The sequence below is a fragment of the Miniopterus schreibersii genome, assembly GCF_964146895.1.
Source record: "Miniopterus schreibersii genome assembly, chromosome: 1".
NCBI lineage: Eukaryota > Metazoa > Chordata > Mammalia > Chiroptera > Miniopteridae > Miniopterus > Miniopterus schreibersii.
Genome location: NC_138101.1, coordinates 2003895 through 2022441, shown reverse-complemented (window position 1 = coordinate 2022441; position 18547 = coordinate 2003895). Strand labels below are relative to the sequence as shown.

The 18547-nt window shown below is 58.2% G+C and overlaps 1 protein-coding gene across 5 annotated transcripts in view; it reads right to left on the bottom strand.

Annotated features, from left to right (window-relative positions):
• The window catches only part of ACOX3 (acyl-CoA oxidase 3, pristanoyl), a 31062-nt gene extending 13039 nt beyond the window's left edge, over positions 1 to 18023 (bottom strand). Inside the window, exons 1-11 of one of the 5 annotated variants that reach the window (XM_081157746.1) lie at positions 17465 to 18023; positions 16251 to 16408; positions 15602 to 15835; positions 14472 to 14546; positions 13762 to 13851; positions 12769 to 12912; positions 10646 to 10734; positions 6852 to 6948; positions 5341 to 5526; positions 3679 to 3801; positions 1961 to 2081 (exon numbers count right to left, since the gene is read on the bottom strand). In XM_081157746.1, the coding sequence (XP_081013872.1) occupies positions 1961 to 2081; positions 3679 to 3801; positions 5341 to 5526; positions 6852 to 6948; positions 10646 to 10734; positions 12769 to 12912; positions 13762 to 13851; positions 14472 to 14546; positions 15602 to 15835; positions 16251 to 16394 (1303 nt within the window). In that variant the 5' untranslated portion in view covers positions 16395 to 16408; positions 17465 to 18023. Of the gene's footprint in view, positions 1 to 1960; positions 2082 to 3678; positions 3802 to 5340; positions 5527 to 6851; positions 6949 to 10645; positions 10735 to 12768; positions 12913 to 13761; positions 13852 to 14471; positions 14547 to 15601; positions 15836 to 16250; positions 16409 to 17397 lie in introns of all 5 variants that reach the window. The other 4 variants (XM_081157747.1, XM_081157745.1, XM_081157744.1 and 1 more) reach the window with 4 other exon arrangements.
• Between the last annotated feature and the right edge of the window lie 524 nt (positions 18024 to 18547).

The window sequence follows — 18547 nt, the reverse complement described above, 5'->3', positions numbered from 1 at the left end:
ACCGGCAGGGCCCCCACCGCTGTCCGCAGCAGCGCCTCTGTGGGGACGCACAGGGACGCCCAGTGGGGGATCGGTGGGGAACCGGGTGCTCCCAGCCGAGCTGGGCGGCAGTAAGTGCTCAGGAGCGTGACGTTATCAGCACCCCCACGCGCGGGGTCGCCTGGCGGAGCTGCCTGCAGCGTGGGGGTCAGTGACGGGCGCTCGGGGAGCTGGGCCACCGCCCACAGCTGAGTGAACCCTTCACACAAGCAAGTCCAAGTACCTGAGAGCACTCTCGCTTCTGTTGTCTCCCCCGCTAGGGAAGTAACCCGATTCTCTCGCGTATTTTACAAGCTGTGCTTTCTGGACCCTCACTGTTGTCGGGTCGCCTTTCCCTGGCGAGAATGTTGCTGGAATGTGAGGCTGGGCTGGGAGGGGCGGGGAGAGGTGGGACCCTCACTCCTCAGGCCCACACTGCTGGGCTGTGGTCACCTGTCACACCCTGATGTTCCCAGGGTTGGACCACTGAAGGTGGAGAGCGGGGAGCGACCTTAGAGAGAGAATTTGCAACTGACACCTAAGCCAGGATGAAGGCTGGTCGTGCCTGCTTGCTGCCGTGGGCCCCTCCGGCCCGAGCCCGGCGTTTGTCTACGTAAGGACACGAGTCGGGCGTTCCTGCTGTCTGCAGGGCTGCGGGGTCCAGTTTCCTCACTCTAAGCTATTTATAGCGTCTCCAGGAGCTACAACAACAAACAAGAACTACAAAGCGCATTTCTCGGAGAACAAAGCACGTAAGTGAGTAGCTGGCGCGGAGCCGGCGATTGCCAGCATGTCAGTGAGTAACGGGGAGGAGCGGAGGAGCGTGGGGTGCTCAGGGCCACCCCGCAGGCAACCCCACTCGAGAGGTAACTGGGACGCACCCTCACCGGAAGGGGGCAAATATCCACAGGCCGCCACCGGGACGCTCAGCTGGGCAGGAAGCTGAGATGCGCTGGGCGGCGTGAAAGGCATGAACTGTCAGGACGGGCTCCGCCCAGTCCGTGGTCTGGAGTGTGCATGTGGCCTCCTCAGAGTGGGCGAGATCTTACCGATCAGTTACTTAAGATCGGGACACAGGAAGTTTGGCAGGTAAGCTGCAAACAATGATGGCTGTAATACTGACAACTCAAGTAGCAACAGCCGATAAAAGTCACTGAGCACGTCCTAGCTGCCCGGCACTGCGCTAAACACTTTTATCGTATTAACTCAATCGTTGCAAGGACCTCGGCTGTGGGAGAGTATGGGTCCTGGGTTCAAGTCTGGCCAATGGCACGTACCTCGGTTGCAGGCTCAATCCCCGGCCCCATTTCACAGATAAAAACGCTGAGGCCCAGTGGGGTCAGACAGCTTGCCCAGTTACATCGCTAGTGGGCGGCAGAGCCAGGACTGGGTCCCAGGCTATCAGTTACCCCCTCTCCTATCCACACGCCAGCTTCCCCAACAAGGGCCAAGGCCCCTAAAAACGCACTCTCCTAAGTTCAAGAATTTTTCATCAGAACAAAAGCAGGTGCCAGTTTACTGCCAAGTCGTTAACCAGAAAGTTAGGATCCAGGTGAAGAGAGAACCTCCCTCCCGCTCTGGTTTTCAGGCGCTCTCCGGGGTCCTCCACGCTCATTACTCCGGGTTCCATGTTTCCCGGAACATTGGGCATCGGAACCTGGGGGCCTGTCCAGGCCGGGGGATGGCAAACTTGTTCTGAAGAGGGGCTCACAGTGAGCACCTTCAGGCTCTGTTGAGACCACTAAACCCCCAAGGTTGTAGTGTGAACCTGACCACAGAAAGCGCGTGAATGAATGGGCGTGGCTGTGCCCCAATTAAACTTTGCCCATAAAAACGGGCGGCCGCTGGTTTGGCCCCCAGGCTATAGTTTGCTGACCCCTGGTCTGGAGTCAGGTGATAGGGGTAAGGACAGGAAATCGCCACATGCGTCTCCAAAACCTACTGGCCAGGTAGCCGTGTCCTCCGCATGCCTCCCGGCATTCCTGGATTCCCTGCTGGGCAGTCCATGAGGCCAGGGGCTTGCTGGCCGACGCCAGGGCGTGGATCTCACATCCGAGCTCTGCCTTGGGAGAGATAAACCCAAAAACAGGTGAAAGGAGGCTCCCACACCAGAGGGAGGGGCTGGGTCAACCGTGGCGTCAAAGGCACAAGCCCCTTCCTGTCCAATCCAACACACCCAACAACAGAAGGAGGAAACCCACTTTTAGCTTAAAAAACGGGATTCAGCCCTGGCCGGTGTGCTCCGTGGTTAGAGTGACGGCCTGCGGACTGAAGGGTCCTGGGTTCAAGTCTGGCCAATGGCATGTGCCTCGGTTGCAGGCTCAATCCCCAGCCCCAGTCAGGGCGCGTGCGGGAGGCAACCAGTGGATGTGTATGCCTCACATCGATGTTTCTCGCTCTCTCCCCCTCCCTCCTTCCCTTCCACTCTCTCTAAAAAATCAATGAATAAAATATCCTCGGGTGAGTACTTAAAAAGGGGGGATTCACTTAAGAATGGGTACACTGTGGTGAGACACAGGAACCACCGCTCTGCTCAGCAAACGGGTCCCAGGGGAGAACTGAGGGCAGAGGCCAACTGCGGGGACTACGCCTGACGACTCATTTCTATGACATGCACGTGACACAGCAGCAGCTGTGGAAGGTCCCAACCACCTCTGCTGAAAGCAGGGATCGCACACAATGTTAGAGGGTGTTCCTCTGAGGCGAGGGGGCCGGGGGGACCGGGCCCCCATGTGGCGATGGCCATCCCGCTGACTCTGCAGGGTGCCCTGGCCAGCACGCCTGGGCCTCCCGCGTCCTATAAACACCCTTTGCTTCTACTTGGTGTTTAATAGAAACAACTGGGGGAGAGAGGCATGCAGGCCTGCTAAGCAAGTGTTTCTGACGCCGAGGTCCTGCGGAGCCGGGTTAAACCAGTTTCAGGAAGAATAAACCGTGATTACACTTTATAACGTTATTAACAGGAGGCGATTCCCGTGTCTGCTGGCAAAGGGTTTGGGTGACTCACGCTGGGAGAGAACCAGGCTTAACCCCCGCCTTCCTGGGGAGAAGGCCTGCAGAGCCGGGCCCTGCTCCGGGCACCCCCTGCTGGCCACCCTGCGCCTCCAGGCCTGGCCTCCGGCAGCGCCCCAGGATGCACCAACGGGATACAGGCCTTTCGGGGGGCTGTACACACCCCACCCACGGCACCTCTAATCTGTTTGCAAACACACTGCTTGTGGCTCACAGGTTCCGCCTGCCCCACAGGCGGTGAGGTGGCGACGGAGGGGCAATTCGTACCCCATCCGTGCAGACATTCAGAAGGCTGACCTCGGCGGATTTGCAGGCCCGTTTCTGGCTCAAGTCCTTGGCTGTCAATTCCCATCCCATCAGTGGGATCCAGACCTCTGTGGGTTGTTTATGGAAGGATCAGAGCCCTGAAATCTGCTGAGGGTGCTCACGGGGATAGTGTAAAGCATGTTCTCGGGACGACAGCTGAACTCACAGCCGGGTCAGGGGCTGCGTCAGCACGCCCTCAGGGAACAGGGATGGGGCACAGGCCCAGCCTTCAGATCCGGGCTCCGAGGAGGTGACACAGCCAGGGAACGCCTGGGAGCCTTCGCCCCCAAGGCCAGGGGCTATCACTGTTTTGAAAGAAAGGCTGGTTTAAGGGCCACTCACCTGTCTGGGGCTCCGGTCGTCCCTCTGAAGGCCTCGTTGAAGCGCCACCAGGTCCAGGAAGAGCGTCTTGGAAAAGTGGTCTAAGGCGTAGGCAGCCGCCAGGTACGGGAGCAGGCGCCACTGCTAAAGGAAACAGGACAACCGGGCATGAGCACACCCCCGTGCTCAGGGAGACGGTGCCTCGCGGTGGCCCTGAGATCGGAACCTGGGAGCGAGGCCACAGGTCAGGAGTGATGGGAAGTCACCAGCCACTATCCCACCAAACACGCAAGGCCCTACTCATCTCGGGCACTTCCACGAAATTCAGCCAGTTCCATCTCCCACCCCCGACCACCTTACTCCAAGGCACAACCGAGCCACATGCAGCCCTGCGTGCCCGGCTCTCGCCGCAGTCTCCCCCAAAGTGACGAATGGCACAGTGCATGTCAGTCCCCCTGGGAACTAGCAAAACTGGCCTGTTATGCCAGACAGTGGGACTAACCGGTGACACCTGGTGTTTTGTGAGCCTAGGGGGGAAATGGGGAAACTGAGGATCACGGAGAACCAGAAGTTCCTCAGAGGCAGGAGCGTGTCTCAGCCAAGGTCGAGTGGATGGAGGGGGGCGAGAGGGGGAGGAGCCTGAAAAGACCCGGGAAACAGTCACCACCATCACGGGTCCTTACCGAATGTTAAGTGCCTGACGTTGGGCCGCTGCTTCTCCCATAGTAACGTATTTAATCGTAACCACCCAAGAAGAGAAGCTAGAGGAAACTAGTGCACAGAGAGGTCAGTGCCTGGCCCAGGGGCACACGGCAGACGGGGCGATTTGGGGTTAGAGCCCCAGCACTGTGGCTCAAGTGGGCTCTCGGAACTGTTGAGCCACCCCGATGCCCAGGTGGCCAGATGCATGGTGACCTCGGGAAGCCCCGGGACTAGCGGTGGTGGGAAATGCATGCCACGGGCATGAGGCAGGGCACTCTGCATCTCCTGACCGGTTGCTAAAGCAGGTTCACTGCTGTAGTACAAGAAGCATTAAAACAACCAACTGTGAAGGTCACAACTTCTTGAAGCTTAAACTCAAATGCACCTCTGCCTACGTGTAGCTTGGCCCAAGGCCTGGGCCAGACCTAGCCAGCGATCTCTGACAGGAGTCACCTACCGGATCAGTCCCCCACCTGCAAGCTGGGAACCGTGGTGTGTGTGGATGGCTGTTGGCCGTGATAACATGCACAGCCCCCTCCCCAGGGGACTATCGGCTGTCCCAGCTCTGGGGACCTGCAGGACGAGGGCCTGTCCCTCCTACTCTGAGTGACATCCCAGCGGACAGTCCTGCACACTCGGGTTGTTTCCTAGGATGGGATGGATGAGTCAGTGCCCTGGGTGCGCAAGGCCACCTGCCAAAGCCTGCGGGGCCCTCAGGTAAGAAGCACACACCTGTTTCCCCAAAGGGCGTCTCCGGCTTCCTTATTTGGGGCGTCCCACAGACTGCTTTTAGTTAAAGACCATTAACTAAAAGCCTCCCTGCCCAGAGGCTGCTGCCTCCCTGGTGACTGCTGTCCACTGCTCTGGAATTTGTCCAAACAGGTTTGCTCAACTCCTTGTAACCAAACAGCAGCTACCTGGAAATAGGGTGTATGTGCATGTGCACCGGAAAGAAAACGGAATTACACTCGGGAGGCCGACCTGCAGCTGGTACTCGAGGACCGGTATCTCCTCCCCGTCGTCAGTGGGCCCAAATTGTCGCCGTGTGGCTGAGAAACGCAGGGCGATGCACACGGCCAGCTTCAGGTTCACGACGGACATGCTCACGATGCAGACCCGGCCCGCGGACAGGCCGCCCAGGGACGCTCCCAAGCGCTGCCGGCTGTCCTGCGGGGAAGGGTGACCAGAAGCGTCAGCAGGGCGGCCACAGCTGCCGTGGCCGGTCAGGGAGAGAGACGCAGAGATGGGCCGGGCGCGTGGCCCAGTGGTTGTGCACTGACCACGGACCAGGCGGTCACGGGTCGACCCCCAGCAGGGGGCCTGCAGGAGGCAGCCGATCAGTGACTCTCTCTCACTGTTTCTCTCTCTCTCCCTCTCTGAAATCAATAAAAAAATGTTTTTAAAAAAATGCACATTTAGCCCAGCCGGGCCAGGTGTGACTCAGCGGCTGAGCGTCCACCTGGGATCCAGGCGATCGGGGTTCGATTCCCGGTCAGGGCGCATGCCCAGGTTGCGGGCTCCATCAATGACTCTCATCACTGATGTTTCTCTCTCACTCCCTCTCCTTTCCTCTCTCTGAAATCAATAAAGATATATTAATAAAGAAAAAAAAATTTAAAAATGCACATTTAAACTCACTGCCCGCCACAGTCTAAGCCCTCGCCTGAGCTCCTGCACCCTGCGGGTTACTGCTCAGCGGCAGACCTGAGCCCCCCCCCGGGACCTCGGGGTCCTCTCTGACGCTGTGAAGCCCCCCGAGTGCTGGGTGTGCGCTCTCCCGCCCGCTCTCCCTCCTTCTCTAACTTACACCGTTATCGTCACTATTTCCCCAAACCCTCTCTTTTCCATTCCCCGCCCCCGGGGTTTCCCTGCCACTGGCTTGATCTCGTCCTCCATGGACGCCAACGATGGCTGACTCTCCTATTCACGTATAACTCGGTTATTTCTCCATGACCGTCTCCCGTTAAGGCACCTGCCTCATGCTGTTTCTCTCCTGATCGCCGAGCGCACGTGACACTGTCTCAGCGCCGGGGGTGAGGCCCGCTGTCCGGGCCTGTGCTCTGGGGACACAGCCGTCTAGGCCGTGAGCTGTGACCCCCACGGGAGAGTGGTCGGCTCCTCCGATGGGGGCTGTGACTGCAGCGGGCCCCAGGCCACACCACTGTGTGTGCCACCCAGTGGATTTAGGGGGCGCTGAGCCCTGGACACCAGAGGACGCTGTCACCCCCATTTGTGGGCCAAGCAACCTTCCATCTTTGAACCCTCTGCGGGGAACAGCAGTGACGGGGGGCTCCCTAACGAACCCTGAGGGCTGGCAGGGGTGGCGCGGGGGAGTGGAGGCTAGTGGGCAGCTGGCGGCCAGCGTCTGACATCCTGCCTGGACCCCTGGAGGTGTGGCTGACCCAAGCACCCCCTTCCCTGTTGGTGGCACCAGAACCCAAACCCAGCAAGGTCTGCCACCCCAACCTGGCTCCTAGGGCCGAAACCTGTACCTTGAAGCGGGTGACATAGGTGCCCTCAGGGGTGACGTCTCCAGTCCGATTCAGGAGGTCCTGGCGAGGAATCCTGACCTTGTGGAACATGGCAAACCTATGGGGGCGTGGACCTCGGGTCAGGCAGGGCTGGCCCGGCTCCTCTCCTCTCCTCCCGACACCCAGTCAAGTGAAAGGAAGGACAGCTTAGAAGGTGACAGAGTCCCCAAAGCCAGAAAAAGGGAGAGAAGACACCAGCAGACAGGAAATTTCAACATATTTCTATACAAAAAAGTTTTTTTTAAAAAGCGGGCATGTGTGGCAGGTTCCGTGTAAAAACAAAACGGCCGTACACTGGTATTCATGAAACTAGGTCTTGGGGCTTCGTGAGCTCCTACGACAAAGGTGGCACCCCAGGGACAAAGGCCACTCCACGGGGACAAAGCTCAGCCCAGTGCCTTGGGGCCCTATCTGGGGGCGAGCCGCAGCATCAGGGCCTTATGGGGCGCTCTGATCGGCCGATGGAAGGCCAGAGGCCCCAGCAGGCCTATCGGGGCATCTGATCTGATACCTCGGTTGAAAAGAGCAGACTCGGCGCCAACCTCCCCGTGGCCTCCCCCTCGACGCTCACTAGAAGCCGAGGGGTGTGTTTTCAAGGAGGATTCTGTAAACTCAAGTGCCCGCTGTCAGGAGTGGAAGTCACTTTGTGGCCACACAGGGATGGCACAGTCTGAATATCCTCATGCCTGCAGAAGTCCTCTCGCGAGGCCCGGCCGTGTGGCTCAGTTGGCTGAGTGTCATCCCAAGCGCCAAGGGGTTGCCAGTTCAATTCCCGGTTCAGGGGCCATGCCGGGGTTTGGGGCTCGATCCCCAGCAGGGGTTGTGCAGCAGGCAGCCGATCAATGCTTCTCTCACATCAACGTTCCTCTCTCACCAAAAGTCAATGAAAACATTTTTTTTTTTTAAAAATTCTCACCCGGCCAGCACGGCTCAGCAGTTGAGCATCAATGTTGATGATCCAGATCACGGTTCCATCCCCGGTCAGGGTACATGCCCAGGTTGTGGGCTTGATCCCCGGGGGGGGGACGGGGGTGCAGGAGGCAGTCGATCAATGACTCTCATCATTGATGTTTCTATCTCTCTCCCTCTCCCTTCCTCTCTCTGAAATCAATAAAGACATATCGAAGGGAAAAAAAGCCCTCACATGAGGTTACTGAAAGCACAATTTTGCACACACTCTTTTGAGTACAAAAGCTGTGGCAGGAACAGTCAGCTGGTGGCCAGACCGGGGGACCAGCCTGCAGCCAGAACTCCCAGTGTCCCCAAAGGGCACAGGGGTGTGTGTGTGTGACATGGGGTGGTACGGGGAGGGTGCTGCACACACCCTCCCTCCCTCCTGGGACCAAGCGCACCCGGCTCCTCGAGGAACCCGGCCAATTCTGATAGGATCCCCGAGGCCGTGGGTCCCGCCTCACCTCAGAGCCAGTGCACGAGAACATCCTGCAGCCCAGGACAGGGTGAGGGGCCAAAACCTCACTCGAGAGGGTCTTTATTTTGCTTTTAGAGTTATCTGCCTAAATCGACCCATAAAACTTGTTTGCCTCTGATTTCTACAGTAGTCCCACATCCTCCGAAATTCTTGTGAAATGACAAACTCTAACCTTGACTTTCAAGATAAATAACCTCAGACTGAAAAAAAAAATCAATTCTAACACTGAGAGTAGAGTTGGATGCAAAGGGCAGGCAAGAGGAGACCCCGGCGGGGACTTCCCATCCTGGAAACCCGGCGCCCTCTGCTGGGCATGCGCACCCGGCCGGGAGGGTGTTCTCGGGGGAGGGGGCCCGGGACCCTGGACAGACCACTGCACCTTGGAAGGCTCAGGGACCAAGTACGGCCGCTCCCAGCGTCCCACTGGCCTGATGCAGCTCCTCGACCTGCTCTCAAAGTCCTCGGGGTGCTCATGGTGACACCGGGGCCTCGGACGAGCCTGGGCCACAGCGGCATGAGTGTGCTCGGTGACGGCCCCCGGATCAGTCTCAGAAACATGCATCTACGGGAGGGTCTCGGTGATGCTCCAGGACAACGGTAAACATTCTGGTTGTAAAACCAAGTGAACAGCGACCAGAGACACTGCCCGCTGGGTGTGAGCTGGCCCCACGCGTGCACAGCTGGAGGGTCCGTCGCCACCACCAGACGCCGAGGCTGAACCCGGCCAGGCCTCGCTGTGCCCGCAGACCCTGCGAGGGTGCGTACTTTCCGAGTCCCACACCGGGACGCACACGCCTAATGAGGGGACGCGCTTTTCGAAGTCCAGGACAAGGCAGTACCCGCCGCCCCGCTTCCTGTGCAGTCGCCCTGGCGCCTGCTGCCCACGGCCGGGGCGACCTCTCAGTCAGACCGAGTGGCATCGCTGCCCGGCCCAGTGCTGACGACAAAAGCATGCGGCTTGTCCACGCCAGGCCCCCACGCACCTGCACCAGCCGGAGATCTAAGGGGACCGACGGTGCCGATCCGGCTCCCACGGCACCAGGCTCTCCGCACAGGCCCGTGGGAGGCGCGCGGATGCCGAGTGTGGAGTTCGACGGGTCCTGCGTGTTTGCTCTTGGTTTTTAACAGCTTCCCGTTTTCTCCTCAAACTAACTATAAAACCAACGGCTCCCCATGTGGCGCAGCCTGGGGTCCCACCTGTTCTGAGGGTCCGGGCGGAGACCTGAGACACTGCCCCAGCACCCCTACTTCGTGAGGACAGCTGAAAGGAGGTTTCTCCATGCTCAGGGGCCCTGGAGACCACCTGGTGCAGCTTTTCTCTCCGGAGACGACCTGCCTCCTGCTTTAATGACTGGGGTAGGTCACCCAGTGAGTTCAAACTGTCCCTGCGGCTTCCTCTATGCTCTTTGCTACGAAGCAGCAGGTGTATAAATATTCTCCACACTGATGAAGACACAGGCGAAGGGGCCCTCCCGGCCTTGCCCCCTCCCCAGTTAGACTCGCTCCTGGGGAGAGAGGTGCAAACCCCTCAGCCAGGCTTTCGGGTACAGTGTGTGGCACCCACATGCTCGCGGGGAAGCAGACACACAGTAGCCCGCCCGGAGCACCACCACGTGCAGGTGGGACTGTCACAGGCCCGGCACGGGGACTGTCATCATGCCCATGTCACTGATGAGGAAACAGGCCAAGGAGGAGTTTGAGGGAGGCGCAGGATCTGAATCTGGAGCCGTCTGGTTCCTAAGCTCGTGCTGTTGACGATCCTGGGCTCTAACACCAGCTCGGGAGGCTATCATGGCCCCTGTGACAGGCTCTGCCGCCCACCCTGCCCACTGCTGGGCTCCTCACCCTCTCCGACCCTGGCGTCTACACTACGCTGCCCCACCCCCGAGATCAGAGGACACATGCCGGGTGCTGCAGCTCCAGGTCGCTGGCGGGGACCTCGTCTGGGGGGGGCAGGCCCAGGTCACAGCTCAGCCCTGCCCAGGCTGAGGCCCCACCGGACTGCAGCCGCCTGGCTGGGCCTGAGGACAAGTTCACTGTTTAGAACTCGGGTCCTTTATCCCTCCTGGCTTTGGCGCTGACGCAGGAGACGGCCCTCTGTGACGTGGCTCCCGAGTGTGGAGGTGTACACGTGTGTCCCCACCACGTCTCCCCCAGCTCCGGGGGAGTGCAGGAGGGCGCGGGGACAGTGCTGAGGGTACCCGCGGGATCACAGGCGGGCAGCCATGCAGCCTCCGACCCGTTAGGAGTCTAAGCCCCGAGCAAGCAGCCTCGAGGACGGCCCACGGAGGAGCGCGCCAGGACAGCAAGCTCGGGGCACACTTACCCGTTGTCCAGACCATTCTGCCCGAGCTTCCTCCCTATGTCGCCCACCATCACCCCAGGCATGGGGAGAAGGGTCTTCAGGTCCCGAATCTGTACAAACCACAGAACACAACTGAGCGCACGGAACTCAGAGTGAACTTGTTCAAACCCCAGTGGCCAAGCGCGGGCTCCCTCCAGTGCGGCTGCAGGGGGCAAACCGCACCCTCCAAACAGGCCTGTTTGGAGATGAGACCACCCTGGATCACCTAGGCAGGCCCCGGATCCCATGACGAGTGTCCTAGGAGAGCCAGAGGGGACAGGACGTGGAGAGAAGACGGGAGCAGGGACTGGAGCTATGTGGCCGCAGCCCAGGAACTCCAGCAGGAGCCGGCGGCTGGACCGGGTGGGAGGGAGGCTCCCCGAGAGCCCCCAGCGGGGCACGGCCCTGCCCGCACCTGGGCCTGGGTTCCCGGCCTCCACACTGGGGTGATGCCCTCCTGCTCTCTGCGCCCGGCCCCGCTTCCCACTGTAGTGTTTGTTTTGCTACAGCAGCCGCAGGAAAACTAAGCCAGGAGCTGGTCAGTACAGGCTGCCTGCAGGGCTGCAGGGATCCCGCACTCCTGCCCGGGTCCAGGACGTCCAGTTTTAATAAGGTGAGAGGCTGGGCACACATTGCTGGGGGACAGACAGCCTGGCGTTGTCTCTGTGAACCTCTGCTCCCCGACGTGAGCGTCCAACAGGCTTACGGAGCAAAGGGCAGGTACAGGAAGCCCTCGACTCTGCGGACCTCGATTTAACAGACAATTTCCCGTCTGTATGTCACCGTGAAAGTTAATGCCCTGTTCATTTTAAAACGCTTTTAGCCAAGATTTGCTTATAATTAAATTAACAGGTGGTCTCCTGCTATTAATTCACTGTTGTTTTTAACAAATTTTAGCGACTAGGTCGCGTGTTGGAAAAAGCACTAGTAATTTTGCCGACGTAAGTAAATATTACATGTCTACAGCTGCAGTCTGTGTATTTAAATCCAGGAGCCGCTGCTGCGCACCATGTTGGGCGAATGATTAGCACACGATCACACCGCACCTCGGGCAGTCACTGTTCTGTCGTCCAGCGGTGTGACTTTCTGCGGCCGTTTTAACAGGGGCCGGTGGATGTTCCCACGCGAGCTAAGCCACGCCCCCGCCGTGTGCATTTGTTTACTCTCAGTGACCGGTAAATGCGTTTACTAAACCTATTCAGTGTAAATTTAAAATCACAGTAATACATGTAGAAAACTTTCCTGTGAAATTAAACTTTTCATACATACTTAATTCTAATTACACAGACGTGTCTACACGAGTAAAAACTAATTGGTGAATTTTTTAACATACGCACTGGGAAAACCTAGCGGACACCCCCTCGCCTGAATGAGTCCGTTAAATCAAGGGTTTCCTGTATAGCTCTGTGAGCTCTACGCTCAGGATACGGAGTTTCCTTCTAGAAAACCTGGGGGGGGGGGGTGTGAGTGCCAACGGGAAGGGGTGCTCTGGAGAGGACGTGTCTGAACTAGACAGGGGGGCTGCAGGACCCTGAGGCACTAAACACCACGGGATCACTCACTTTCTCTGAATTGTATGTTATATGAATTTCAATTCAATGTCTAAAAATTGCCAGAACAGGGCTGGGGTGGGGAAAATGGGGCTTCACTGGGAATCAGTCGGCCCAGACAGGAAGACACCGCAGCAGCCCTGGGCGCTGGGAAACGGGCCCCCCAGGGAGGCAGGAACCCCTGCCTGGCCACCAGTCCCAAGCACCACCCCCTTGGGCAGAAGCCTTCCTGTTTGTGACCCAGAACTCCAGGGGCACCCCCAGACCTGGCAGGGCCGTCCAGACCTGTGTCAAGTGTCTGAGGCAATACCCACATGGCTGCTAGGACGGAGGGATCCCCCACCAGACGACCCCGGGGCCCAAGGCTCGGGGCCCCTCAGCAGCGACACCAACACTCAGGGGGGCGTTGGGGGCACAATCCCTTCTTGACAGGTGGGGATGTCCTGGGTGCTGCGGGATGTTCAGCTGCATCCTTGTCAACTCTAGAAGCCGGACGCACCCCTGTCCCCAGTGGATGACCGTGTCCCCGACGCTGTCCCCAGGGCAGCGGCCCACCTGCACGATGAAGGGGTGGAGGCCGTGGCACTGGCCCCCCGGCATGTACAGCTGAGCAAACACCACCGCGTGTGTCGCTGTCTTGCCCATGTTGCCGACCCAAAATTTGGCGGCTTCAAAATCGGGGGAATGTATGATGAATTCCTGCACGAGGAAAAAAGTCAGGGTCAGCAACTCAAAGGACCTAGGATTCCTTTTCCTCTGAGGCCTTCTCTTCATATCTTGGAGGCGAGACGGAAGGTTTTAGCTCCTGGACACCACCGCAGCCCTGTTTTTACACAGAGCATGTTCCTGGGCCTATAACTTAAAGAACCTTCCTGTGGAAAACGACGCCCGAGCCCCGGCCAGGTGGCCCAGGTGGCTGGAGGGTCGTCTCCTGGTCAAGGCACATACCTGGGTAGCGGGTTTGATCCCCAGTCGGGGTTCATACAGGAGGCAACCAATCGATGTGTCTCTCTCACATCGATGTTCCCCCCCACCTCTTTCTCTCTAAAAAAATCAGTAAAAACATCTTCAGTTGAGAATTAAAACAAGAATAGGACGCCGGGCGGGGGGGATCAATGCGGGGGAGAGGGGGACATCTGTAATGCTTTCAGCAATAAAGATAAGTTTTAGGAAAAGGAAATGGAATCTAACCTGTCAAACGATATAACTGCAAACCCTCGGCAGCTGGCCACGCCCGGGCCGTGCGATCTGTCGGCCAGGCCTCCCCTGACCCCCCGGCAGGTGTTATTCCCACCAACCCCGTTTCTCCTGCTTTGTCCCTCACTGACCTCCAGGCAGCGAGATCTCCAGGTGGGACAGGTCCTCAGCCTCTGCCTCCTGAGCCTCCACCTGTCAGCGACGGACACCCCCACCCCCCACCCCCCACCCCGCACTCTGCAAGCTCCCGTGTGCGAAGACGGCTCTCGGGGTCTCATTACTGTCTCACTCCTGACCGCGCCATGTCCCATGTGCCCGAAGCCCAGAGGGCAAGGGGACGGGCGCACCTACCTGGGTGGTGGGGTCGTAGTGCGCGGTCGTTCGCACGGCCTTGGTGTTACTCCCGTGACTCACTTCGGTCAGAGCAAAGCATCCAAAGATCTAACACAGAAGCAAGCACGAGGTCAGGTGGGAACGGCTCTTTCTCACGTTCCCTAAGGGACCCTGCCCCACCCTTCCCGTAAGGACTAAGATCCCTTTAACCACAATTAAAGCCCCAAATCTCCTCCTATCTGACCGACGAGTGATCTCACTGCGTCTGCGTCCCTCTGCTGTGCCAGATGCCACACCGCCCAGACATGCTGCCAGCAGCCCCACTAAGTCAGCCTGGTGGCCAGAACTGCTCCCGGACAGCACAGGAAAACGGGAGGCCTTCACTTCGATAAGAAAAAGCTAAATTCAGCCTGGCCGGTGTGGCTCAGTGGCTGAGCGTCATTCCCTGCACCTAGAGCTCATCGGTTCAATTTCCAGTTGGGGCACATGCCCAGGTTGTGGGCTCAATCCCAAGTGGGGGGAGTGCAGGAGGCAGCCAATCGATGTTTCTCTCTCATCAGTGTTTCTATCTCTCTCCCTCTCCCTTCCTCTCTCTCTCTAAAAAGTCAACAAAAACATCAACTACTTGTTGAGAAGCCTAAGAACACCATTCAACAAGGTGAGACCCCACAACTCTCAGAACAGGTGAGAGATTGTGGGATCAAGACCCACCACCAACCTCAACTTACCTCCATATTCAAGATCTTTGGAATGTATTTTAAATGTCTTTCAGAACCAGAGTTGTAAATCGCTGATCCAAAAACCTGAAAATATAATATCATCCCATGAACCGGCGGAAGTGAATGAGTACTGCTATCCTGGGATCTCACCAGTGACAGGCCGTTAACACCCCCATCCCACCCTCACCCGGCTGCGCACCACTGGGTGGTCCCGACAGCAACGCCCAGCCATGAGAGGCTTACTATGCATGAGCGTGCCAGGCTCCTGGGTGGGGAGACCTGGGTCCCCGCCCCAGGCAGTTTATGTAAGTTCAATATAATCACCTAGGACTTCAGATGCCTGAAAGCCATCCTGAGGGTCTGTGAGAACAAGGGACAGGGCAGGAGGGAGGAAGGATGCGTGAGGGCAAAGTGGGACCACTTTCTGTCAGACAACAGCCGGCGGACCACATGTTGTGCCAAGGTTTTGTTTTTGTTTTTTCAGCATAAAGCAAAAAAGTCCCAAAGCTCCATTTGTGGGTTTTGACTTCCACGGCACTGTACTTTCTCCAGGAATCACGTGTGCAAATTTGTGTATAAAGGTAAAAAAAAAAATTGGACTTCTGCCTGGCTGGTGTGGCTCAGTGGTTGAGCCTTGACCCATAAACCAGGAGGTCACAGTTTGAATCCCAGTGAGGGCGCATGCCAGGGTTGCAGGCTTGATCCCCAGCAGGGGGCATGCAGGAGGCAGCTGATCAATGTTTCTCTCTCTCCTTCTCCCTTCTTTTCTTTGAAATCAATAAAAAACATATATTTTTTTTAAATTGGACTTCTCACTAAAAAACACAAGATCGGCCCACACATTCTAATCTCTGCTTGTTTCCTACATTTTTAGAAATCTCTTGAAACAAGCATTTCCCCAAATGCATAAATCCCCAGAAAACTTTAAAAGCAAGTAAACACTAACAACCCCCAAGCCACCGAGGTGAGTGTCTAAAATTTAGACTCTAAACCCCACAGGCTGCGTGTGTTTTCTGTAAGGAGCTCCTGCGGTGTGAGCGTCCCTGACCCCAGCTTGGCCCTGGCACCAGGCAGCCTCACGGCCTCACACGGAGGCTGAAAGTGGACCCTGACGTTCCTCTCCCCTGCCGCCTACTCACAAAAGTGTGCAGGAAGACCTTGGTGGCCAGGGACCAGTCGTACATGCCCAGACAGTTGACCAGCGCCAGGCATTTGAGAGGGCTCTGGAGCAGGTCATCCATGCGGAAGATGTCGTACTCCAAGAGCCGCTTGCAGCGCAGGAAGTTCAGCTCACGGTACGTCTCCATGGAGAGGTCGTGTCCACCAGGACGGGCGAAGAGGGGGTCGTTCTCCAAAGCTGAGAAGATGGTTTTCTGGAAATGCAGGAGACAGGACGCCGGCGATTTGGAGGCAAAGGGTGCAATCTCACTATGCTCTTACTCATACAGGTTTTCTCGAGGCCGCCGGCTACGTGGAACACATAGTCTGATCCAGAAACGTCGGGGCAGGGAGGGAAGTCCTTCCCAGGGGAGGCTTAGGAAGCTTAAAAAGTCTGTGTTCATTTCTGGACCCCCTTGGCAATTCCCAGAGGCTCCGCCATCCTGGGTGCAAAGAGGAGTGAGGCCTGTGCTGTGCCCAGGAACAGCCGCACCCTATGGAAGCGGACGTGAGGCCCAGGGGGGCCGCGTGGCTGTAAGGGCACAAAGCCCTACCTTCGCCAATGAACTGAGACGCCCACCAGCGTCCCCATGGGTCAGCACGGCCAACGCTGCAGAGCCGCCACCTCACCTTAAAGCGCAGCATGTCCTCGCCCTCCAGGAACAGCGCCAGCTCCTTCCAGCTGAAGGAGGCGCGTGAGCGGTATGCATGCAGGGGCCCTCTGGGGAAATCGGGGAGCAGAGCATCTTCACTTCCTTCCAAATTGGGTGCCATGGCTTGATGTCAACCTGCAGAAAATATATGGCACGAGGCAACATGCTTCAGTCTATCTGTTCACACCATCCTTGAACAGCTGTATAAGTGTAACGTGTTACAAATGAGAGAAAAACTCCAAGGGGGGGACAGCAAAAGAGAAGGGCCACATTTAGAGCTAACGTTCATTTCCCCCCAAACAGAAGGGGTGGGAGATTTCCTTGAACAAAGGTGGTGAGAAGGCAGAGGGAGCAAAGGGCAGCCCTGGGGCTGGGCAGCACCGAGGTCAACAGGCCCTGGAGGGCTCCTGAATCCATGCGCTCACTTGGCAGGTTCCTGGCCCCACCACCCTCCCGTCCTGCAGGTCCTTGAACTCTGAATGTCAACACTGAACTCGCCTGGGCCCCCTGACCAGCCTATCCTGCAGGACCTGTTCTATAAACCCAGGTGCCACCCTGGAATTCCCCTCTCCCTGGAGCCCCAAAGCCACCACTCCCCTCTTTAATGCCTGCTGAGCCTTTCATTTCTCTCCGATCCTGTTAAATCCAGCATAATAACCTCCGATGATTGAGCAATCCCTGCACCAGTGGTGTGGCAACCCGTTTCAGCTGACGAAACTGGAGCCCGTTAGAGTTAAATCTGTTGCCCAAGGCCATCCAGCTGCTGTCGGGCACATCCGACCCCAGGTCCCGTAATCCTGAGCAATCAGTAAGTCCCCTATGGCCCCACGCCACCCGAGGTCACCGACATCACCGAATCCAGACTGCCTGGCGTCAGACCCCACGGTGGTAACTTCCGAGCTGGGTGACGTTGCTTGTTCAGTCAGTAAGTCACCTCGCCTCCCCGTCCCTCGGGCCTGACGACAACACAGCAACCACGGCCTAGCGTCTAGCACACCAAGTCCCCGAGTAACTCGCTTCCTTCAAGGCTGTTTCGTTATAAGGTTGAGGAGATGCGGAGAAAGGAAACTCTGGTTTAATCAATTAGCCTGTGGCAAAACCGGTTTCCTTATACATCCACCTACCTGGGGCAGAGCCTATCAAACGAGCGACCATCAGCGACCTTAAGTGAGGACTCACTGTGTCTAGTACCTGGGCTGTTGCAACGGGCAGGGGGCACTTGGAACAGCTCCCAGGGTGTTGCTGGGGCTGCTGTACCCTCACTGTGCCAACAGTCTCCTGCAGCCACCTTTCCTCTCTGCAGTGGGAGAGGTAACTCTACACTGCGGATCTGACCATTCTTCCTCTAGGTGACAGCTGTCCCGCGACCTCAGGGGACTATTGTCCGAAACGTCTCGCAGGTTCACCCTCCCGGCCGCCGGGCCTTGCCTCCGGTGCGCCCCGCAATTCCGCGATGGCCGGGTGCGCGCCGCCCGGTGCCCCCGGACCTTTGCACCTGCGCTACCCTCGGCCCCTCACCGCGACGCAGACGCGGGCTCGACCTTCGGATCTCGGGGGTCCCTCCTGGTCGCCGGGCCCTCGCGCCGCTCGGCACCCACAGCAGGGTCCCAGCAGGTGTCCTGGCGGCGCGCAGGCCCTGGGAGCGCGCAGCACCCACAGCGGGTCCCAACAAGTGTCCTTGTGGCGCGCAGGCCTCGGAGCCGCCCCGCCCCGCCCCGCGGCCGACGTCCGACCCTGACGTCACCGCGCCGCCCCGCCCTCCCCGGTCGTCCGGGAAACGCAGGACGCCTCCGAGCGCCTGGCCCCAGCGGCTGCAAGGGGAACCTTCCCTGGACGCTCCCGGGCGCCCCCTGCGCAGGAATCCCGGGGATGTTTGTGTAATAGGCGGGTTCCAGGGAACGGGATCAGCACCCTTAGGCTGGGGCACCTTCAAGTTAATAAGCACGCCCGGGTGCTCCCTGGAGTTAGAGAACCCTGGGCGGTGCTCCCCTGCTCCTGAGAGGGTCTCCAGTGGAACCGAGCCCCGGCGGCCCGGAGCAGCCAACAATTCGATAACCCATCCTTTGTTAGCGTTTCTGTCTCACACTTCCCACTTCTTCCTGAGTTTGGGGTCAGCTCCATGTCCAAACACATGCGCCCGATGCCTTGTCTCAGTCTCTCTCTGGGGGAATCCAAATTAAGGCAGGCGCACCATGTTAAGTGCGCCCAGAGAATCAGCCGGACTTGGCAATTGGTCATATAAAGACGGAGAGGTCAAAAGGTTTACATTTACAG